This window comes from Sturnira hondurensis, unplaced genomic scaffold, assembly GCF_014824575.4.
Source record: "Sturnira hondurensis isolate 20B ecotype Veracruz unplaced genomic scaffold, ASM1482457v3 Scaffold0001221, whole genome shotgun sequence".
Lineage (NCBI taxonomy): Eukaryota > Metazoa > Chordata > Mammalia > Chiroptera > Phyllostomidae > Sturnira > Sturnira hondurensis.
In genome coordinates, this window is record NW_028073852.1 from 1,251,775 (window position 1) to 1,275,071 (window position 23,297).

The following is a 23,297-nucleotide window of genomic DNA, read 5'->3' on the forward strand; positions in this document are numbered from 1 at the left end:
GAGGCTTTGCTCTGCACACCCCCAGCCCTGAGCCTTGCACCCCAGGCAGCCTAGGAGCCTCAGATGTGGCCTCGCACCTTCAGGTTAAGAGGGAATCTCAGTCCACATGGCAACATCCCGCCAGAAGGCAGGGCGGGGGCAGCCAGCACACACACATGTGAATACACACAGGCACATGCCCACATAACAGGACGTGCAAGAAATGTTGGCTGGACATAAGCCATGTCTCACGCAGGTGGCGTGGGGATGGACGCCCGCCCCCTGTTGCCCATGATGGTGACATGCAGCCTCGGTGGCCTGGCTGGAGCCCTTGTCCCTAGCGGGGCAGCCCAGCCCTGGGCAGCAGCAGCAGAAGGGACTGGTCCAGCCTTCTGGGAGGACACAGCCCCCAGCAAGCACAGAGCTCTGACATTGCAGGGGCCCAGGCCTATGCCAGACCAAGGGCATTCAGTGTGGACCACCCCCCATTCCAGAATGTTCCAAAGAGAAACTTGTCCCCACTAGCACACCCCGCTGCCCCGGGCCCTGTACCACTGACTTGCCTGCTGTCACGGACCCCATCTGCACACTCATGCCAGTGGGATGGCTCACTGAGCGGCCTGCGGGTCACATCCCCGCCGAGCGGCCTCTGAGGTCTGCCCGCACAGTGGCCGGCCCCGCCCGGCGTGCCAGTATGCGATGGCACGTGTGTCTGAGGTCCGCTGCTGCGGTTGCCGGCGCTCTGCGGTAGCGATTCCCTCTGAGCACAAGCCTCCGCTGGCTTTGCGCACCGCCAGCCCCCCTAACACGCACTCTCAGGTTTTCCCACCTGCTCGCAGTGACAGCCCACTGGCCAACAGACCCCGAGGCAGCCAAGCAGACTGGGGTCCCCCAGCCGGTGGAGGGCCACTGGAGGGGGAGTTGGGGGTCAGACTCCAGAGCTGCCAGGCCCTCTTGCGGGTCCCCAGATCTAGCCTGAGCCTGTGAGACTCGGCGGCCCCTCCCAGGCTTTCTCTGCTGCCTTCCTGCTCTAGGACGGCCCGACCCCGGGCAGGTGAGTGGGAACATGGCCCTGAAAGTTGCACCTGTGGAGGACTGAGCCCTGCCCAGCAGGAGCCAGCTTCTGCCAAAACTCAGGATCCTGAGCTTAAGTGAACCCCAGGGCCGTTCCTTCAGCACCCCAGCCTGCTCCTGAAAAATCCCCCCCAGACCCCAGCGTGAACCACGGTGCCGGGACAGAAGCTCCACAAGGAGGTGGGGCCCTCCACAGCACAGCAGCTGGGGCCGGGCAGGGGCCGGGCAGGAACCAGCAGCGCAGAGGGAGTGCCAATGGCGGTCGGACCGGACAGGGCTCCCCTGAGACCAGGAGACCCTGGGGGCGGCCGCACTCCAGGGAGGACAGCCGAGGGGTGAGGACGCAGAGCCGCTGCGCCCAGCCGAGGTCAGGGCCACAGCACGCAGTGCCCACTGCGCCCGGGGCTGGAGAGTGGGTCGGCCCCCCTCCCGGGACTCCTGGGCACAGTGCGGGAGTGTTCAGATGCCAGCCGACTGCAGCTGAGGCAGGCCGCCTTTAATCACTTCGTGTCGTGTGCTCAGGGACATGGAGTCACCACAGTGACATCCCAGAAGTGGGAAACTGTTTAAGTGTTTCTCCCAGCCAGGCCCTCTGGGAGCGGATGAAGGATCCCTGAGACTGGGGCGAATCACGGGTTCGAGGCTTCAGAAGGTGCAGGTCAGAGACCGCAGGCTGGAGCTCCGACAGGAGCCGCAACCCAGACGGAGGCGGCCGGCGCTGGGCCGTGGTCACGCGCCCTCTCACGGTGACAGAGGCAGACCCAGGGCGGTCAGGGGCTCTGCTCCATGCTGGGGTGTGTGACGTGAGCCACCCCGACCTGCCTCTGAGGCCCCGCACTCTCCCTCCGGGGAGGGAGACAGGGGACGGCTGAGTGAAGAGGGCGGCCCCTGGCAGAATCAGGAAGAACCACTGCCTAGATGGTGGGTCTGGGGATGAGACCAAAGGTCCAGTGCCCAGGAAGCCTGGTGCCCAAGGGCCCAGACAGGGACAGGGATGGGGAGTGGAGGGGGTGGGGGAGGGAGAAAGGGCCAGGTCTGGCAAAGCCCACAGGCAGCGACAGCCGGGAGCCCCTTCCCGCTGCTGCTCTGAGCCCCAGGCCAGCAGGGGTGCAGCCCCGCCTCCCCTCAGGGAGCCAGGCTGGCCTCAAGGCACTGGGGGTGGGTCTGAGGCCGTCCTGCAGCCACGCCCAGAGGGTCCCATCAAAGGCCTGGTGACCAGAGGGCCCCGAGGGGTGGCTTTCCAAAGCCCACCCTCCTGCAGCTCGCAGGAGACGGCGCAGCCTTCCGACCTGCAGTGGCGTTGCAGGTGCCCACTCACGGACCCCTGGTTCTGCTGGGTGCTATTGCTGAGATGCCTGTGTGGCCATGCATGCACACACGCTATCTGGTCAAACCACTTGAGATTCAGGAGTGCCTCGCTCAGCCCGGCCTCCCACCCACTACCCACCGTGGGCCCGCAGCTCCAGGGCCTGCACCAGGGCAGCACGGCCCCTCCTCACGGGCATGGGCGCAGGCGAGGGCCCAAGGGGGTGCATGGCAGCCACGGGCCTCCAGGAGCCCCGACCCACCCAGGCACTGACTCCGGGTGGCTATTAACCAGCCTGGGCAATGCAGAGCTGAGACCAGCAACCGTGAGACTGGTGTGTACGCTCGCGTGCGTATCGGGGCGGCGGGAGCCCCGGGCACCCCTCTTCCACACAGGTGGGGCTGTGTGTGGAATTGCCCTCCAGCACGGGGTGGGGGGAGCCCCGGGCACCCCTCCTCCACACAGGTGGGGCTGTGTGTGGAATTGCCCTCCAGCACGGGGTGGGGGGATGTCTGGGGACACTGAGGAGGAACCTGAGCTTCCTTCAGCAACTGAATCCAGCCCTGCAGTTGGAGCCGACCTGGAATTCAGCAGGTAGACCCCCTGCCACTGCCGAGTGGTCACTGGTGGCCACCAAGGGCACCAACACCCTCTCAGGGCCTCTCTTTTGGGGAGGACCCAGAGCTTCTGGTTGCTGAGGGGGGCAGAGAGGCCCTAGGTCAAGAGATCAGCTACTCAGACTTGGCTGGAGACGAGTACGACCTTCTGGAACCTTCTGAAGCAGACTTCCACGACGCTCGATCGTTCTGCTGGCTTCCTGAGCGGAAAAGCACCTCTGGGAGCGAACTGCTCCAGGCTGCCCGAGGCAGGGATGCGGAGCTGTCTGATGGCAGGGCACGGGCTCCGACGTGCGAAGAGACCCCTCCACGCTCCGCCTCCAGCCCGCTGTCTTTGGCTACCAGCTGCTTCTCCCTGGGAGAAGCAAACAGGGATTTTCTCCCCACTACAAAAAATGCAAAACATGCGACAAATGGAAGACGATGTGGACGGGGCTGGGGGGAGCCCAGAGAAAGCATGGCTGTGTTGCCATGGCGATGGCAGCAGACAGAGACCTCCCCCACGTGCTCCTCTGAGGCAGAGCAGGCCCCCAGGTGGGGGGCCTGGTGGCCGGGCACCTCCAGGAGGAGGAGGGGACAGTCCAGCCACGCCCCCGCCCCCACGCCGGCTGGAGCCTGCACCCCACTTGCTCCCAGTCGGCTGCCCCTAGGAGCCTGTTTGGATCTGGGCACTGGCTCAGGCTGCCGGGGCGAGGTGCAGGGAGACTGTGCCCTCTCGGGCACACACAGTCGCATGGCAGGGGGCTGGGCGGAGACTCTGGCTAACCCACCTCTCCCCACAGTCGGAGGACGGGCCGTGGCTGAGCGGGCGCATGGCAGCACCAAGTGGCGGGCCGCGCTCGGGGTGACAGACGGCTTTCCCCCAGGAGAAAACTGGGGGGAAAGTTTGCCCACCCCCCTTGTCCACTCCAGCAGACTCGGCACCCGCCAGTCTCACCGCTCTCCGAAGGCCGGCTTTCCCTCTGCCAATGTGATGTGCCAGGTGGGGGTTGTGTGCTGGGGTTTTCCTCCTGTTTCCACCCAAAGCAAGGATGGAGTGGCCCACATTGCCTGGCAGAGTGAACCCCAACGCCTGGCCAGGGGAGGCTGTGTGGGCCTGGGGGGTGGGCTGACCCCATCCCAAAGCTTGACGGCGTGTAGATCCCACCCTTTCTCCGAGGCACGGAAGCCACGCAGAGCCCCTCCCAGCTCCGAGAGGATCCCAAGCACGGGACGCCTGCAGCTCCCTCCTCACCCACTGCCAGGAAGGACGGAGGACCGTGAGCGCAGGCGGCTCTCCGCTCCCGCCTGCGTGGGCCCCGAGCACTGCCCCTGTCCGGGGACAGCCTCCCAGGCACTAGCTTGATCTGAATCTCCCAAGACACAAAGGAACAGGCCACTTGGGACAGGACAGGCCATCTGTGGTCACTGGGGTCACAAGCCAGCAGTGCCTCTGACACCCCCGCCCACACTGCAGACTCCCATGCTGCCCTGCAGCCGCCACTGGGTGGGGGACACCCCTGGGGGCCAGCTTCCAGGCAGAGGCAAACAGGAAGCCGCTCTCACTCCAACTCTCCCACCGCCAGGGCTGCCGAGGGCTCCAGGCAGTGGTGCGTGGTCAGCGGTGCCTCACTGTGGGGACCTGGTGGGTCACAGGACTGGGGGTGGCACGCTGAAAAGGCCTCCTCGAGCCTCCTGCTGTGTTCCAGGTTTGGGGACAGTCCCATGCTCCCTCTCAGAGCAAGAGCAAGCTGACAGGAGAGGCCCTGGCCTGGGCCTCACAGACCCGCCCTGTGCAGCCCGGCACCAGTGGGGAGGCCGGGCTCTGGCTTAAGCAGGGCTGGCGGCTGCCCCCAGGCATCAGGCTCTGCAGTCCCTAGTCCGTCCTCAGGACAAGACCAGCCACACATCGCTCTTGCCCACCGACACGGCCGTCACCCAGGAGCCCCCGAGGCCCAGGGACACACATACGTGCCGAGCCATCAAGACAGGCACCAGCAGAGCCACCTCGGGAACGCCATGGGCCTGATGGGGACCTGTGCTCACCCCCGGCACACGCAGCCTCCTCAGGGCGCACGCATGGGCACCAGAGGCCCCTGCCCCCCCATCCCCACCCCATCTGGAGGCTCCTCTGTGGCCACGTCGACCAAATGAACACAGTGGGGACACGCGAGGCTGTCCCCACTGGCCCTGGCTGATTGTGAACTATTTAGTGCCACACTGAGCTAAGCATGAGGATGGAGCTTTGGCGAAAGGTGTGGGCATCTGGCCCTGGCAGACAGAGTGGCCCGAGGCAGCCAGGACAGCTCAGCCTCTGCTCCTGGGGCTCCGGGGCCCCCCTCTGTGCCCTCCACTGGGGGCAGGGAAGGGTGTGGCATTGTTAGCTGGACAGGGGCATTTTTTAAATGAAGGCAGGCTGCAGGCGCGGAGTCCTTCCTGTCCCAGGAGGGCCACAGACACTGTCTGCCCACGAGGCCCTCCACCACACAGGACCTGGGAGTTGGGCGATGTGGAGGCTGAATCAGGCCCCCGGGGGAGTGAAAGCGACACAGCCCCCTCTGCGAGGGGGCCAAGTGTACACCACAGCAACACCGCAGAGGCCCAGGGCCACCCGGCAATGGCATCCCTGTCTGCTAGCCCTGTGTCAGCGCCCCCATAGAGGGACAGGCCCCAGGCCTCTACAGGCTGTGGGGACTAGAGGAGGCACCGAGCCCCACAGGGCGTGTCTGCAAGGCCAGCCTGGGAATGCTGGCGCTGTTTTCTCGGTCACCACGTGTGGACGGCAGCCAACCACCAGGAGTGTTTGGGCCCCACCTTCACCTAGTGACTCAGGGGCTGAACCCGGCCAGTTTCAGGCTCAGGGGAGCCGCCTCCTGCATCCCAGCCCAAGGCGGAGCAGCAGGGAACTCCCGGCGAGCACACACATGCCCAGGTCACAAACCCGGGGCCTCTTCAAAGGCAGCGAACACAGCAGAGGCCTCGGGACTCCGCCAGGGCTGAACACCGTGGTAGCTCAGCCACCTGCCCGCAGCCACACCGGCGGACAAGTCTCCGTGGGTGAGACCCAGAGTTCGGGGAAGGCTGTGTCCCACTCACTGCAAGACAGCCTTCCAGGGAAGTCTGGAACATTCCAGAAGGCTGTGTAACCCAAGCCTCCCTGCAAAGCCAGGGAGGACAGAAGGGCAGGCACTATGACCCTCCTCCAGCATGCGTGATCCCAGCACGGAGCGCCCCAGTCACCTGCCTACCTGCGCACCAGGGGCCCGGGGGCCCCCACCTCGTGTCCTGATTCTTTCCACCCACTGGCTGCTCTGCTCGCAGCCAGTCACTGGGGCAGAGCTCAGGCCTGGCTGCAGACGGGATGGGTCCAGGTGCGCAGCACCCAGGGCACAGTGGGTGACAGCACAGAGCCCCTCCCCTGTGCAGAGAACGAGAGTGGCATTGGTGCTCGGCACCCCGAGGGCAGGGCACCCCCGGAGCTGACTCCGGGGAAATATCAGCTACACGGCACAGACTGCACCTGGGCTGGGACCGGTCTTGAGCAGCCAGGGCAAAGGAGAAGCAGGGGACATCAGAAAAGCCTGGGGACAGCGACGGGCAGACGAGAGAGGTGTGCGCTCCTCCGAGCCAGGCTGGACAGGGGACGGACGCTGACACGACAGCCGTGCAACCACAGCCTCGGCCGCACCCGGACACACTGCCCTCCTCTCACACTGACCTCCACAACCCACGCTGGAACATTCTGGAAACACCCTCTGTGTGGCGCCCCCATCAGGCTGGTGGCTTTTCTGATTGTGTGTCGTCAGGAGGGTTGCAAAGGCAAGGACGCCCGCCTGCCCCCCACACCCCGCCTCAGGCCAAGCCCCCACCCGCCTGCGCAGCCCAGAGACCGAGCACGCAGGCCTGGCGTTGCTGACGCAGACCCGGCGCCCAGCACTGTGGCCACCATCCTGACCCTCGGCCTCGGGGCAGGCACACGGGCAGGAACAGCCGGGACCTGCAGAACTGGGTGGGAAAAGCCACCAGCTCACAGACCAGAGGCAGCCCGCTCTGTCGTCAGCGCTCGGGGCTGGGGGCAGCTCCCGGCAGACAGGCCTCAACGCAGACCCAAAGGAGCAGGGCTGAGACTGGGCTCTGGGTCAGCAGCGCAGCGGAGGTTCTGGGCCCCGGAGCTCAGCCAGTCCCGCACTCCTGACTAAGCAGCCGGCCTGTCAAAGTGAACTGAGAGTCTGCGCAGCAGAGCCCGCTCGCTGCAGGGAAGACCGTCAGCGAGGATGAGAGCAGGCCGCTCTGTGTGCCCCGCAGCTCAGAAGCCGCTGGGACCAAAGGCAGAGGCGCCACAGGGGAGGGACCAGAGGCCACCTGGCTGTCGCTCACAGCTCTGATGACTGGCTTTGACCTCCGCGGGGAACTGCATGCCAGAGTCTCTCTACTGTGCGATGCGGGGCCACCTCTGAGCGGCACGCGACTGGCTGGTGTGGGGCGGGGCAAGGCAGGGCTCTGCAGGACATGGTCAGGGGGCCACGTCCACACAGTGGTCAGGCAGGGTCAGCGTGACCACCATTCTTGGGGCTGCCCCCACAATGAGCAAGGCAGCAGCCCCCGAACAAGCTTCCTCCCCGAATGGGAAAGGAAAGGCAGTACTCAATAAGAAGGCCTGGCTGGTGTAGCTCAGTGGATTGAGCACAGGCTTGCAAACCAAAGGATTGCAGTTTGAATCCTAGTCAGGGCACATGCCTGGGTTGCAGGCCAGTTCCCAAAAATGAGTGCATGAGAGACAACCACACACTGATGTTCTTCTCCCTCTCTCCTTCCCTTCTCCTAAAGATAAATAAAGAAAATCTTAGGGGAAAAAACGGAAAGCAGGCATTAGAGAAACAAGGACAGGAGTGGCTAGGGTCCTTGCCCCGCACCCACATCCACCAGGAGCCACGCCTGGAGGCAGGACAGCAGCAGCAGATGAACCCCCCTCTGCTGGGCGTCGAGACCAAGTCTGTGAGACCAACTCGGTCAGTGTGAGCAGAGCGCCCGGGCAGAGCTCTGCCCCCCAAGGCACCTCCTTGTGGGCCCTCATCACCTCGGTAGTGGAGACATGGGCACTCACTCCCGTCCCAGGGAAAGGTCCACCATCCCAGGAATGAGCAGCTCCCAGGACCCCAGGCTGGAAGGGCAGGAGGAAACCACACTCCGTGAGGGACGAGACAAAGGACACACTATGAGGGACTGAGACGGGCACTGCGCCCTGAGCTCAGCTCACCAAGAAGAAGGGTCTGCACACCATGCGGCTCGCACACAGGCGGCAAAGCCAAACAGCACTGAGAAGCAAGGGGCCTCTCACCTGAGAGGCATGGCCCTTTCCCGTGGAGCAGGGGACACCATTACTCTAGGCCAGACCCATGAGGAAGCCCACGCCTGTGGTCCGGGAACACGAGTGCTTTTAAAACAGGACCTGGGCCGGCCCCCAGGTGGGACAGCCTGTGGGCCAACGTCCGGGAACCAGCACAGGCCCACGAGGTGGGCAGGAGTCTGCCTGGCCTGGGGGAGGGGGCTCGGACAGGGACTGCACGGCCTCAAGGCCAGCAGACGGCAGACATGGAGCGGCTGGACCACTTCCCCATCCGTGGTCATGTGGGTAAGGGTGGTCGGCGCACAGAGGGGCTGCCTGCCCACACGCACGGTGCTGCACAAAGACTGGCGGAGCACACGCATCCCCACGCGGAACACACACTGTGGCAGCCTGGCATGGGCACAGGGGAGCAAGAGGGCAGGAGGGCCTGCCGGGCCCAGAAATTTGGTGGGTGGGGTGGGGCGGTGTGCTGTGTTCGGGGCTGCACACACGTGTGGGACTCATTCGCTGTCCGCACAAAAGAGGGTGTCCACAAAGCAGCCATGAACGCAGGAGCCACTGTCCCCTGGGCGTCCTACTGTGACCAGGACTCCTGTCTTTGTCACGTGCACACCAGACAACTGACCCTTGACCACCGCAGGGGATGGGACCCTGACCTTGCACAACCGGAAATCCACATGTAACCTCTGGTGCCCAAGCTTAGCTGTCCCTGGGCATTTGTGGGGAGCCGGCTCCAGGAACGGGGTCCCCCACTGTGGACCCCAAAGCCATGGGCGCTCGATCCCCTGGGCAAGGTGTGTGGGCCCACGCGCAGACCAGAGTTCAGGGAGGGTTTGAGCAGAAGCTGTGCCCCTGCTGTTGGGAGGGGCGGGGGGCCGGACACCCAGGTGCAACCCCGGAAGGTCGCCACTGCTAAGACAGTGCCTTGGGGACAGCGGGTGGGGAGGAGCTGGGGGCCCCTAGTTTTCAGACACGGGGTGAGTGTGGTCTAACGACCATTCGCCTCCCAAGCACGGGGCCCAGGCGCACGGGAGCAGTACCGGGCAGTCGGACCCGTCAGGCACGGCCCGCACAGCAGACAGTCCGGCCACATGAAGGCACGAGGGGACGGCACGTGCGTGCCACCAGGAGCCTGGGTACCAGGATGAGGCCGCACAGAGCAGCAGCTCATGGGATGGCACGTGACCACTGACGGGGACGGGCTTCCTGGGGCCTGTGGAGTATCTGGGACCAGACGGTGGAGACAGTTCCGGCACCAGGAACCGCGCGCTCTCTCAGGGCAGCTGTGTGTCACCAAGTTGCTTCTCGGGGACACTGTGGCGGAAGGACAGTCCAGTGGCTGTGACGCGAGAGACAGGGTCTGTCAGTCTCTGTCCCGGTTCCTGACACGGGGCTCCTGAGTTCTCAGAATGGAATGTCCTCGGTGACGGGCGTGTCTTTCATTCTGCTGTGGACTCCAGGACATTCCCAGACCCGGCCACTCACCAGGGGAGGGGCCCCCCAAATCCCTCAACCTCAGGGGTCAGGGAGCACCAGGGCCCTGCCTCCACGGGAGTGACACTCCCAGACCTCGCCCTATGTCCTCCATGACTGCCTGGCAAACCCGAGCGGTTCCCCCCATTCTGAGAGCCGTGCTGGCAAGTGGTCAGATCTGGGGAGAGGGTGTGGGAACCTCCAATTTGCGGCTGAAAGGATGGAAAAAAAGTAGGGAACTGGAAACCTACTCCCCGGGATGGGCCTCCGCAGTGGGGGCGGTGCCGTGGGGAGCCCTCGGCCCGCAGGGCGCAGTGTGTCGGCCTGAACTGACAAGGGACACCCAGCTGGGGGCCGGCTGTCACGGAAAACCCCCGTGCTTCGTGTCACAGTGGCACAAAGCAGAGGGCACAGAGCCTCCCTCTGGCCAGTGTCTGTGGCCACCTCTGCAGACCACACAGTGGACTCCTGTGTGGTGATGGACCCCACACTCCAAATAAGCCCAGGAGGGTTTCAAACCCATACATAGCACACGGGAGCCCCAACGCACCCCAGAGTAGGGAAGGGCCGTCTCCCTGGGCGCCCACCCCACCACCCTGGGCCGAGGCCGACACCCTGCCCACCAGGCCTGTTGCAGCGACAGGCCCCTCGGACTCTTCCCACAGGAAGTTCTGGGATCTCAGCCACTCCAGCCACACCAGCCGCCCGGTGGGCCACCGCACGGCCCCTGGTATTCCCAGGGGCAGCCTGGCCCCTCTGCCTGTGACCCCAGGGCTTGAGCGTGTGACAAACCCTGCATGTGACAAACCCCGACGAGAAAGCACCCTTGTCACAGACATGAGCCGTGTGTGTACAGGCCAAGGCTCACATGCACACCTGACAGCCCCTCCCCGGGGGAACAGGGGCCCAGACCGTCCACAGGAGTGGCAGCCGAGAGGCCCGGGAGCTTCCGGTGGGGCCCACAGCCCATCCATCACAAAGACCTGCATACGCCCACACGTCCGGCCGGCACCACCTAGGCTGAGCCTGCAGGCCTGGCCCCGCGCCCCTCAGCCCCTCCATGTTAGAGGGGCTACCTGGGCAGGGCCAGAACACAGTGCGGGCCCCCCAGGCCCTGGTGAAAGGCCCACTGTCCCTGAGAGCAGGGCCTGGCCGCAGCCCTGCCTCCCACAGCACGTCTGTCCCCACAGCAGCTGCGTTTCCACCTTTGTGTCTCAAACACCTGGACACTGCCATGGCTCTGCCAGGCCGGGAACCACGGGACACAGCGCGCAGCTGGCAGGCCTCTGTGCCCCCAGGCAGGCAGCAGAGGCCGCATCCAACCCCACAGGGCAGACCCGCTTCTGGGAGGATGCCTGGCCGGCAGTGGGAGCTCCAGGCAGCTGTGTCAGGGGAGGCCACCTCACACGGTGCACGGTCATTGTGAAAGCAGGACCCGCCCGTCTCGGAAAACGAGCGCAGAGAAAGCACGAAGAAAACGGCGAGCTGTTCCAGTGCCCCGTTCCTCGGGGTGGTCTCACCTGCCACATACCCAGCCTGTGACAAGTGGTCTGTCACCACCCTGCGGTCTGCTTCCCTCTCACGCCATGAGCCTCCCCACGCCACCAGGTGCGAACACCAGTGCACGAGGATTCGCCCTGTCACCTGCCCGTACCACGCTTCTCAGGGACACAGCCACCTGGGAGAGCTCCCAGCAGAGCCGGCAGCTGCCTGGCTCTGAAGGTGCCGTCCTTCTAGAAACCCCCCCTCACTTTACAGGAAAAACCTGACCCCACCCCAAAACAAGCCTGGGCGCAGAGTGGGGCCGCAGACCCACCCACCACAGCAGGGTCTTACCGAGCTCCTTGGAGCCCTGGCTCTCGCTGGCCAGCTCGCCCATCTTCACGAGGGCGTCGAAATAGCCTTTGGCAGCGTAGGTCACACCTGGGGGGAGAGGGGATGTCAGTTCCCCCGGGGAGGGGGCCCTGGTGCGGGCAGCCCTCCCCTGGACCAGACACACTTCAGTGAGGGCGCCACCTGACACCTCTTCCGTCCCCACCTGAGGGTTGCTTTGCTCCCGAGAGCGCAGCGTGCGCCTGGGCACAGAGCCCCTGCGCGGTCTGGGGGCCGGGCCTGGAGCTGGAGGAGGCGTCACACTGCTCAGGCCAGCACCACTGTGGCCAGGGTGGGGTGGGGGGGCACGTGCACAGGTGGCCCCGACTTCTTCCAGGACTCGGAAAGCCCAGGGCCACCAAGGAGACAATGGTGACCTTCCTGAGACCCCGGGTGGGCGTGCCCTGTGGCAGAGGGGGCAGCTGCCCGCCGACTCTGACAAGTCTCCCACAGCACCCAGGGGAGGCTTGTGGCCAGGCGCGCACTCAGGCTCTACGGAGGCGGCTTTCAATCAGGCCCGCCTGCGTGTCCCGCGCCCCAGCAGGCTGCCACGGCTGCTGCAGGTGGGCAGGCTCCTCACTGCTCACAAGAGGAGGCCAAACGGGGCACTGGTCAGGCCTCAGAGCCCAGCACAGAGGAGGTGATGGTGGCGGCAGGGGGGCGGGGCTCCGCTGTGGCCCGGAGACTTGTGCTCCCCACGCACAGCCCCTGCAGAGCCCCAGGGGCAGCAGTGGGCGGACAGGCCCGGGCTTGACCAGGACACAGTGCACCTGGAAACGAGGTTTCGTCACTCCAGAGACGCCCCTGGGGCTGAGAAGCTCCCTACAGACGGCAGCCCTGGAGAAAGGAAGCCGCTGCCTGTCCAACCGCCCTGGCACTTCCGAACCCCCGTGGTGTGCACAGCAGGGGGCGGCATTGGCCTCCTTTTTCGGGTGGGATGAGCTGGGGGCTGTGCAGCCTGTGGGCCCGGCTCGCCAACAGCAGACAGGCTCATGGCAGGAGGCCCTCTGTGCCCCAGACACAGCCAGCCACACTGGACACCAGCAAGAAGGCCACTGCCCAGGCACAGGACGGCTCTGCCAAGTGCTGTGTCCCAGGCGACCGAGGCAGCAAGAAAAACAAGAGTTGTCAGCTCCAGCCTCTCCTTGTCACCTCCACAGACAAAGCCCCCTGGGAAGTGGGACAGGGCCTGTGCTCATAGCCAAGGGCAAGGGGACCAGAGGTTATTGCCCCAGGACGTGGCACTCTACCTCACTGGCAGGGCCCCAGGCTGCACTGTGCCCCTCCCCGGGCCCCTCCCCAACCCCGCAGCGCCCTCTGTGAGCAGCGAAGCCCCCCTGTCAGGGAGATGCCCCCTGTCCAACCCTGAAGCCACCGAGGCCCCAAATGCTTCACTGAAGCGATCCTCTGGATTCCAGGTGCCACAGCGACTCGCCTTTAGGTGCCAGCTCCAGGCTCCCGTCACAGCCGTCCCGTGACCATGGGCACAGAGGCCAGCGTCCAGACAGGAGCTCTGCCCGCCCGCCCACCACACTGGGGCCCGTGCCTCACCTGCCAGGGCCTTCTCGTAGTTCTTCCCCATGGCGATGAAGTTCCGCAGGCTGGGGTTGAACTGCTCCATGATGGTCTGGGGGAGAACAGGGACGGCGTGTCAGTGGCCCAGGGCCAACCGAGAGGGCCAAACGCAGGGCGTGTGTGCCCCACACCCCCGGGGCCACAGCCAGACTTCCTGAGTCTGAGCTGCACCCTTGAATGCCCTCGGGCCACCCACCTTCCTGCACCTGTACGACGAGGACAACACTGAGACCAGAACTCCCTGGGGTGCGCCCTGTGGCCTGCACGGGTGGGCACCCCCAGAGTGCACGTGGGGTGGTGCGCAGCGCGTGGGGGCGCTTGGATGCGAGGCTGCCAAGGGGCTGGGCTGAGTCAGCCGAGGAAGGCCCTCCCGCCAGCCAGGCACAGATGCTCCGTGCACCCCCCACCCGACAGGCTTCCCTCAACACGTCAATTACCAAATGCAGCTCTGATTAGCGCCCCGCGGCCGGCCACACAGACACGGCACCACCGTAAACACCCCGCCAGCTCCGGGCTGTTCGCTGATGGGCTGGAGTCTCGGTGCCAACATCAGCACTTCTCAGACTGAAAAATTAGATTTTCACTCGAAGGCCAAATAAACATTTTAATTACGAGGCATAAAGACAGGCACACACAGCGAGCGCCAATGTGAGCTCTCCCGGGGATCTGCCCCGGCTGCCGGTGGCCAACCCCGCCAGCCAGACGCGGGGGAAACTTCCCGTGTCGCAGCGCATGTCCGGCCTTTCTGGAGGGTGGCCCGGGAGAGACGCTGGGCGGGAGCCGCCAGGCCCTGGGCACACCGGGGAGGCCCCAGAACACGTGCCGGAGCCTCCGCCTGCTGAGTCCGCCAGGAGCGTCAACGGAGACACCAAAACACCCACAGCCACAGAGGGGAGGACCCTCGTCTGCGCTGCCACCCAGCTGTGTACAGGCTGGGCCCCAGGCTTCCGGGGGGGTGCCCACCAGGCCCCCAAACATCAGGGACCTGGGAAGGGAGCCCTCGGCTGAGTCCGCAGGGTGGGGGGGCCTCAGATCCCAGGTGCACCTGCTGTGTGATCCCCGGAGCTGACGCCTGCTGGGGCAATAGCTGTGACCCCAAGGTCCCACCCCATGGGGCTGCCAGCTCACCAGGGGCAGGACAGGGAGCTCTCAGCCAAGGCGGGAAAGCAGGAGCCTGAGCCCATCCTGGGGAGAGGGAAGCTGGGGCAGGAGCGGGCCAAGGCCCAGGAGCTTTCCGTCATGGGCTGGAGCCCTCGCCCCACAGGGCCGCATTTCAGGGTTCCCTCCAGCTGTGGGGGCCACGCTGTAGCCAAGGGCCTGGGGAAGGGGCGGGGGGCCCTGCTGGAGGGGCTCAGTGACATGAGAAGTGAAGGCGGGGGTGGAGGGCCCACGTCCCGAGCACTACGGACCTTGACATGGGGCCAGCGGGACGTGGTGGAGGCGCAGGATGCAGGCAACTGCTTTGGGGACCGGACTCTGCAGTGGGGGACCCAGGGTCTGGACATGTCACGTCTGAGGAGGAGTGGGTACCTGGGGTAGGGATGTCACAAAATGGGCAGGGGGCCTCTGGGAGGACTCCCAGCCCAGGTGAGGACCCAGCCTGGGGGCACAGGCTTGGGGGCCGCCCTGTGGCTGGTGTTTCAGTGTCGTGACCATATGCACGCGAGTGTGTGTGTGCACACCCTGCTGCACCACCCCCGCCCCAGGGACGGGAGCAGGCCTTGGGCACTGCTCTAGGGCTGAGCACCAGGCCCACGGCACCCGCCCCCTGGTCCCGTTCAAAACGAACACACCAGGGCAGCGCCGGCCCTCACTCCTGAAGCTCAGGGGCTAAGCGTGCAGCGAATGTGGGAGCGGGTGGGTGGGGCCGGCAGTGTCCCCCCGCTAAAAAGGGGGTCACATCAGTGCCGATGTCTCCCCTGGAGGCTGATGCCCAGGGGTGCCCCTCCTTCCGTGTAGAAGGCCCATTCTTCCTCCTGGTTCTGAGTGGGGACACCCAAGCCCTGACTGGAAGGGTGGGCCCCTGCGGAACGCTGGGGCAGGCGGTCAGAGGGAGGGTCACCCACCCACCTCGGGGTCTCCTGGGTCCTCTTGCCCTCTCGAGTCGAGTCCCTGGCTGTTCCAGGGTTCATGACGACACATTCGGACCTCCTGGGCTATGCCATCCCCCGCCGAAGCTGGGCCCACACCACCCTCAGGGGCCTCCAGAGCGTGCGCCCTCCCCACACAGCCCCGGGCGGGTGAGCGCTGCCCGCAGAGCAGGAACACCACCACCTCCCACTGACAGGTGGAGGGCTCTGGGGCTGTCACCGAGACGCACTCTCTTGAAAGTGAAGGGACAAGGGTATCTTTTTTGTTGTGGCTCGCGCCCTCACTCAAGGCCACGCTCACTGAGAGCAAGAAGAAAGGAGGCAGAGAGAGAAAAACAGCGACATGAAAGAGAAACACGACTGGCTGCCTACTGTGCTCGTGCCACCAGGGCAGCGAACCCGAAACCTTGCGGTGTGCGGCACACAACCAGCCGAGCTGCCGGCCGGAGCGGCTGCGCCTCTCAGGAGGCTCTGCCCGGAGAGCTGGGGGCAGACCCACGCACGCCCTCCCAGTGGCGCCCCAGGCCGGCCAGCGTCTGGGGCTGCAGGTGCCTGGGGCCTGGAGCTGCCGCGAGACTCGGGGCCCCGGAAGGCCAGGAGGTGCACAGCGGCGCTGAAGGACGCCCCCCCACCTCCAGGCCAGGCCCCGTCCTCACCAGCCCCGAGTGGCAGTCTCTCAACATGCCGGCACCTGCATGGCACCGCCAAGACGCCCAGCTCTGCTGAGCTCAGTGGCTGAATCCTTCCCTCAGGAGGTCCCGTGGGCCCTGAGTGGGGCACAGTCTTTCAGTTGTCACCAGATCACTCTGTGCTGTTAGGGACGGCTCCCTGGTGCCAGGCAGGCACTGGGGGGGCTCCAGGATACCCCACAGAACACACACTGGGGACGGCCGGGCAAAGAAATGCCCGAGTCAAGGGGTAGTCAGATCGGTCAGTCGCCCTCTTGCTGGACGTCACGAAGCAGGATGTCCCCTCTGCCCTCGGTGTCCCAGGGATCCAGGCCTCAGACACAGGGCAGGGCAGGGCAGGGCAGGCGCACTGGGCCTACCCATTCAGGCCTGGGACCCAGCCACGGGCCTCTAGCTTTGCAGGGGCGTAAGGGAGGGGCCGAGCCAGGGCACAGGAGACCACTGGCCCCCAGACCCTGCAGGCTGAGAACCCGGCAAGGCCAGCTCCTGGCCAGCCCTGGGTGGTGGCGGCCATCTTGATTTACGTGGGCCGAGGAATCTGCCGGGACAGCAGGGACAAAGGGCAGCGGACACCTGGCCTCCAGCCGGGCCACTGAGGCGGGTGGGGCTCTGCCAAGGCCTCGCCCCGGTGCCGGGGGCAGCTGGGTCTGTTTACTCCCGAGCTCTGGCCCCGGACGGCCCCTCCTGCAGCTTCCTGGCGGGGCTGCCCAGACAAAGAGGTAGACTCTCTGTGGACAGGCGGGAAGGGGCAGCCACGCCTTCGGCCTCCAGCCCCTCCACGCGGGGAAGGCAGCCCTTCCTTCCCCTCCAGCCCGAACCCTTACCCAGTAGTCTGGGGGTCACCGTTCCATTTCACAGAGGGGCAAACAAAGGGAGATTGGGAGCCTGCCCGCCAGTGCCTGCGTCGACCCCCGGCTGGCCGCACGGGCCCCAGCACTGCTCCCACCAAGACTGACGGGACAGGGCCGGTGGCCCCAGGCCGCTCCGCCTGCCTGAGCTCCCTGAGGAGCTACCCTGCTTCCCACGCCCGGGAGGGCTGACGCCTGGCCGCCCTGTCACCCCAGAGCAGAGCCTGGCGCCTGTCCTAGCTGCTCGCCCAGCTGCCCCCGACCTCCCCTCGGCTGTGACTCTGCAGAAGCAGGTGCCAGACTGTAGTCCCCTCCTCACCAGGGTCCCCAGCTGGCTGGTGCTCTGGGCAGAGGACAGTTTGTCCCTCTTTAAAACATCTGTCCCGAGGACCATTTTAAATAGAACTGACTCCAGAATTCAGGGGATACTAGGAGGGCTACCTGGAGGAAGCAAATCTGGAGCTCCATTTCACTTAGTTGGACTCGGGGACAAACCAAGAGGGCTGGCCATGCTTCGACAGTGCAGGCTCTTCTCCCCACATTCTCCATGAGATTCCCCCACGGGCCACGGGCTCCCTGCAGAGCACAAGTCCTCTGGGGCGACAAGGACCCCCGCCCTGCACACCCAGGCCCAGCCAGCCCGGCCTCCAGTGGCGGCTGCCGAAGAAAGCACCCAGTGGCAGCCCGGGGGCTCCTGAGGGGCGGGTGGGCCGGGGTCTCAAGAGGCAGAGGAGGGGCCCGGAGGGAGCAAGGCCCCAGGGCAGCTCCAGGGCCAGGGGCCACTCGAGAAGGGCCGTGGCCTGGGCCTCCTCAGCTTCCCAAGAAGCTGCCGACATTACGTTAATAAAGGGACAACCGGTGTCTCTGCCACAGCACCGAGTGACACAGCCCAGCAGCCTCCCATCAGGAGGAACTGAAAGGGGGCTCCCTTTCCTATCAGAGCCCTGGCCCGGCCCTGACCCCCAGGAGACCCTGGGAGATGAGACAGCCGAGTCTCGGGCTGAGTGCCATCAGGACAAGACACAGAATTCGGCCAACTCTCCCGGTGCCAGCTCAGGGGCCAGGTCTCCCCAAAGCTCCCTGGGGGAGGGGCAGGGACCCACGCACGGGTGTGAGGGGAGCAGCCCCTTCAGAGGGCACGAACCACCCGATCCCTCGGAACTGGGAGCCCCACACCCCCACCTCTCTCTCGGGGCCTGCAGTCCCAGGTGCCCCAAGTCTGCCCCTCCTGAGTGAGATCCTGGGAGCAGGGAAGCCCTCAGGCAGGCTGCGAGGGCTGCGGAGCCAGAGTGCAGGGCCGGGTCTGTCCCGTGGGCCGCCCCCACGGGAACTGGACACGCCCATCAGACCAGAAGCCAGAGCAGTGGGGTCAGAACTTGGGCCCGCCGCTTCCCTTCTGCCCAAGAGACATCTCTTGCCCGCCCCATGCTCCACGGTCAGGGCCCCTTGAGGGACTGCAAGCCAGGACCACACTCCCAGCCCTGGCCGCTCAGACCTGCCGCAGGGCTATCTGTGGCCCGTACACACCAGAGCCCTGGCTCCAGCGGGCAGCAGGTGGGTGCGGCCACTCCAAGGAGGCCCTTCAACCGAGGCTCCAGGTCCCCTCTGGGCCTGGGGCACCAGTGGCCCAGGGCCGACGCTCACTGCTGCTCTGACGGACAGCACCCAGAGGACCACCACACCTCACTGTGGGGGCGATGGTGCCGGGGTGTTGGGGGCTGAACCTGTCCCCCAAGTTTCCACGTGGTGAAGGCCTGCCCCTCACCCCTGGGAAGGTGGCCGTTTTGGGAAGAGGGCCTTTACAGGGGTCAACATGTCAAGGGGGGGTCCCGAGGGTGCCCCGGGAGAACACAGGAGGGGGCGGCGTCTGCCAGCCGAGGAGAGAGGCCTCCAGACTGGGAAACAGGTGTCGGCTGCCGTTGCCGGGTCTGAGGCGCCTGCCCAGCGACCCGGGGCCATCACTGGCTGCGATGCAGAGGCCTGGCCCGAGGTCCGTTCTCATCACTGATAGCACAGCTAGGCCCAGTTACTGCGGAACCAGCTGGCTGGAACATTCCAAGGCCACTGACCCGTGCTGGTCCCCGAGGCGGCTCCGCCTGAGTTTCACAGGCGGGGCTCCCGCTGGACGAGAAGGCACCAGAGGGCCCGCCCTGCCCTGCCGCCTGCCCTGCTCTGAGGGCTGTCCCACCCATGGGAGCACAGGCCACTGGGCACCCCAGCCAACAGGGGAGCCTCAGCCTGGGCTTCCCTCTGTCTGCTGCCAAACGCCTGGTCCCAAAGAGCCCTCCACTGCTACAGCCGACGACCGCTGCCCCCTTCCCAGGAAGTGTTCCGTCCGCCCCTCAGCCATCAAGAACACAGTTGCGCTGAAGCAGAAGCACTTGCCCAAAAGAGGCAGAACCCTGGGGAAAGCAGCAGATCTGGCAGCCCGAGGCTGGGCTCAGCCCCCCACCCCCCACCCCCGTGATGGGCTGCTCCCCTCCTGCCCGGAACCCCAGGGCCCCGAGTGGAGCCGGTTTAGGGATAAATGATGCCACACACACAACTTGGCGCTGCGCTGTGCCTGAGCAAGCCTTTACCAAAGGTTAGTCACAATGACTCTCGATGTCCAGCAGACTGTACAGCCCAGGTGGCCCCCAGCTGCCATTCTGCTTCCCCCAGAGCAAAGCCAGAGTGACAGAGAGCGGGACCTGTTAGGGCCAGGCGGCCCCTAGCAGGCCCCACTAAGGCCCCCTCCCCCAGGTAGGGCCTTGGGAAGAAGCCCACACCAAGAAACCCAGTGGCTGGGCCTGACCGAAGCCCCTGGAGGAAAGGTACATCCGGGGCACTGCTGGGTCTGCAGCCACCAAGGCCCTGCATCCCCAGGGGGCAGGACAGGCCACCACTGGAGTGCCACCAGGCCCTGGGCTGCAAAGGACCTGCCTTCCCTGGGAGGGAATGGGAGGAAATGGACGGGGGTGTGGACAAGGCCTCTTCTAGCAGAATGGTCCTCAGGACCAGGGGCTCTAGCACAGACTGTGCACACACGCACACACACACGCGAGCACAGCCCCCACACACACACACTCGCGCACAGTGCTGTGACTCCTCGCCTCCTTCACAGGCGGGCACCGGCCTGCTCCGCCAGGCAGGCACTTCCGTTGCCAAGGAAGTGCCCGTCAGACTCGCCTCCACCGCCTCCACCCGGGCCCGCGCAGCTCTGACCACTGTGGATTCGGGGCGCTGACAGCCGCCGACAGTTGCACGTGGCTGCCCAGGTGTGGGCGAGGGTGAGGAGGGCCCACCTGGAGTGGGGGGGGGATGACAGTGGGCAGGGGCTAGTCAGTCAGTCCTTGGTCAGAAGGGACAGTGGTGGGCTCTCGCCTGCCCAGGTGGGCCCCCTCCTGCCAGCGCCAACCACCACCCTGCTCCAGTCACACCACAGGTGGCAAGCCGACCGACTCCCAGCCACAGGGACCTGCCGGGGCCACACCAAAGCTGCGGGGTGAGGCCACAGCACCGAGAGCAGCCGCCCTCCTCTGCTGTTCCCCCACTCCGCATGTGGCACCATATTCCTAAAGAACGTGCCAGAGCTGCCCCCTCAGGGGTCCTCAGGTCACATGGGAACCGGGGCTTCTCCTGGGACACAGAACCACCAGCATGGCACTCGCCTGACAGTCCCCCTGCAGAACCAAAAGATGAGATCTGCTTCCGGAAAGATCTCTTCCCGCCTCTCCAGCACTTGGGGACACCGAAGGCCTCTCCCAAAAAAGGGTACAGTCGCGGCTTCATTCTCAGTGGCAGAGGACCACCCTGCACACTGTCCCTGCCCCAGGCCATTACCCAGGGTTGCCTCGGGGTGTGCCTGTGGCCTGCACGCTGTCCCCTGGAGGGTCTGAGGGCCAGTTCTCAGGGGGAACTAGGACGGCAGTGTGCTCCTGTGCCCTGTGCCTTCCACAAAATCCCCTGAGGAAACGGATCCATGGGTACTAGGCCACAGGGAAAGAGGACAACGTCCGCATTACAGAGCTGGCCGGGGAGAAGAACCCAACTGTTCAGTTTAGTCCTGTATTCCCAGCAGCAGGGCCAAGGAGGAGCAAGCCTGCGCCCTCCTCTGCCCAGGCGAGTGCCTCTCAGAGCTGCAGCTTGGGCACCACGAGCAACCCAGCCCCTCTTCTGCAAGCCACCAACTCCAGCACCGCAGCAGACCATCCCTGCACAGGACGCAGGACCTGCCCAGCTGGCCCAGGGCCGCACACACGCGGCTCTGGCTGCGCACTGGCTGTGTCTTCGTGTGGGCCGGTTTGTGCCGGGTAGAGGGCCGAAGCCGCCCAACCTGCACGGGCTCTGCCAGAGAACCTCGCACCCCCCAGCAACCCCATGGAAAGGCACCGGGGACCGGCAGGAGAAAGCCCCAGTCTGCCTGGAAAGCAGAGCGGGGCGAGGGCACAGGAGTCACCGACCACCAGACAGAGGTCGATGCCAGGGAACGTGTGTCCCCAACCTTCCTGTCTGCTCCCAGAAGAGCTCCAAGTCCCTGACTGCCCTGTCCGGACAACAGAGTTCACTTCAGGCTCCAGACAAACCACAGCCGTGCCGAGCGCCACTGGCCATGACGAGAGCCACTGGCCGTGACTGCACGCCGGGCAGGGTGGCCCTGGTGTGCCTTCCACCAAGGATGGTCGTGGGGATTTCCCAGTGCAAAGCCATGGCACGCGCCCCTCGGAGCTCTCACCGTGAAAGTTCCTGTTTCATGGTTTCAGGGCAGAAGCTGGGAAACTAGGAAGAACAGCCTGGCACGTCTCCCCACCCCTGCAGTAAGGAGCAGGTCGTAATGGAACTAATGACTAATAATTGAACAAGCCTCCTCCCCTGACAGCGCTCACAAAGCAACCAGGAACGCGCGGCTGGGCTTCTGCAGGGCACCCGACACAACACTCTTGCCCGCAGCCCCCACTCCTGTTTACCCGCAGCTCTAACATGGCCTCGGAACTGACCAAGGCCATCCCCACCTGGTCTCAGGATCCTTCCAGGCCACCTCACTGCAACTTCAGGAGCTCTACCGAGGCTGGGTGACAGTGCAGTCTGCCCCCTGGGCTCGGGCCGAAGGCACAGGGTTACCCGAAGCCTCCCTCTGGGTCCTGAGCCAGGGAGCGCGTAGCTGGCCTGGCGGGCCACCGCTGAGAAGCCATGCTGGCTTAACACGGTCAGAAACTGTTGCTCCGCCAGCACGCTGCAACCCTGATCAGCCACCGCGAACCAGCAACTGCCGCGTAAATACCAGCTACCCGGTCCTCCCAGCCCACCACTTAACCTTCAGACACAGTTTCAAAATAAGGCGCAGCTTTGTCAGAAGACGCGCGGACCGCTCGAGGCAAATCTCCCCGGCGAAAAGGCGTCTGGAACTGCAGCGGGCCGAGCCGCCCAACCCGCTGGGTCTGTTTGATGGGGGTGGGGGGGGTTACACCGAGGAAATGGATGCTGAAGAAACAGAAGCCCCAGGGCCTGTTAACGGGGATCCGAGGCACTCGACTGACGGGGAGGGCTGCCCAGAAGGCTTCCTGGTCACTTCCAAAGAAGATGCGGACCCGAATTCGACTCTTAACACATATCAAAGCAGAGGCAGGCGCGCCAGCCTCCTACACAATTAGTCTTCTCCCTTCGCGGTTACATAAGATGATGGATTATCTGTTCACCCATCCAACCTGCCCGCGCGACCTCCCACCTGGGCCACGGCCATTAGTGCCCGGAACGGAGTTGTGGAGAGAAAAAGCCTGTTGAGAAAAAGTGCCCGAAGGCTGGCGTAACCGCGCCCGCGGGTCTACCTCACCAACCGGGGCAATGCGGCCAGCCAGCCGCGAGCATCGCAGCCCTCGGCCCCCCACCGCCCCCGCCGCCCCGGGACCTGCGCCCCTCTCCACTCGGTCCCAGGCGCGACGAGGGCGCGCGGGGGCAGCGCTGGCTGGCAAGACGGGGACGCCCGCACACACCTGTGACCGGTCGAAGCCGGGCCCCCGCCGCGGCGCCGTAAAGACCCCTGAGGCCCCGGAGCCGCCAGGCGGGGCCCAAGCCTGCGGGCGGCACGGGGCTCACCTTATAGACATTTTCCGTCAGGCGGTGCATCTCCTCCGAGCGCGACAGCGACATGGTGCTGGTCCGGCTGCACCACGGACCGAAGCGGGGGCACAAGTAGCGGAGGCGGCGGTGGGGGAGGCAGAAGAAGCAACCGAGAAAATCTGCAGCCTGCACGCGGAACTCGACCAAAAGCGCGGCGGTACGCCGGCGGCTACCTTTATAGAAGCACAGGCCCCGCCCCCTACAGGCCCCGCCCTGATCGCCCACCCCCGCCGCGCCCCGATCGCCACCCCAGCAGCCCGCCCCCGCCCAGCCCGCCGCTGCTAGGCAACTGGCAGGCCCCGCCCCCGCGCTTTCCTTCCTATTGGTGGGTTCCGGAGGGGAGGAAAGGGGG

The 23,297-nt window shown here is 65.5% G+C and overlaps 1 protein-coding gene across 4 annotated transcripts in view; it reads right to left on the minus strand.

The window, feature by feature from the left end:
- BAIAP2 (BAR/IMD domain containing adaptor protein 2) overlaps positions 1 to 23,090 on the minus strand; it is a 45,560-nt gene extending 22,470 nt beyond the window's left edge. For 3 of the 4 annotated variants that reach the window (XM_037068593.1, XM_037068610.1, XM_037068601.1), the window contains exons 1-3: positions 22,922 to 23,090; positions 13,199 to 13,274; positions 11,612 to 11,698 (exon numbers count right to left, since the gene is read on the minus strand). In XM_037068593.1, the coding sequence (XP_036924488.1) occupies positions 11,612 to 11,698; positions 13,199 to 13,274; positions 22,922 to 22,975 (217 nt within the window). In that variant the 5' untranslated portion in view covers positions 22,976 to 23,090. Of the gene's footprint in view, positions 1 to 11,611; positions 11,699 to 13,198; positions 13,275 to 22,295; positions 22,413 to 22,921 lie in introns of those variants that run through there. The other variant, XM_037068620.1, reaches the window with a different exon arrangement.
- Between the last annotated feature and the right edge of the window lie 207 nt (positions 23,091 to 23,297).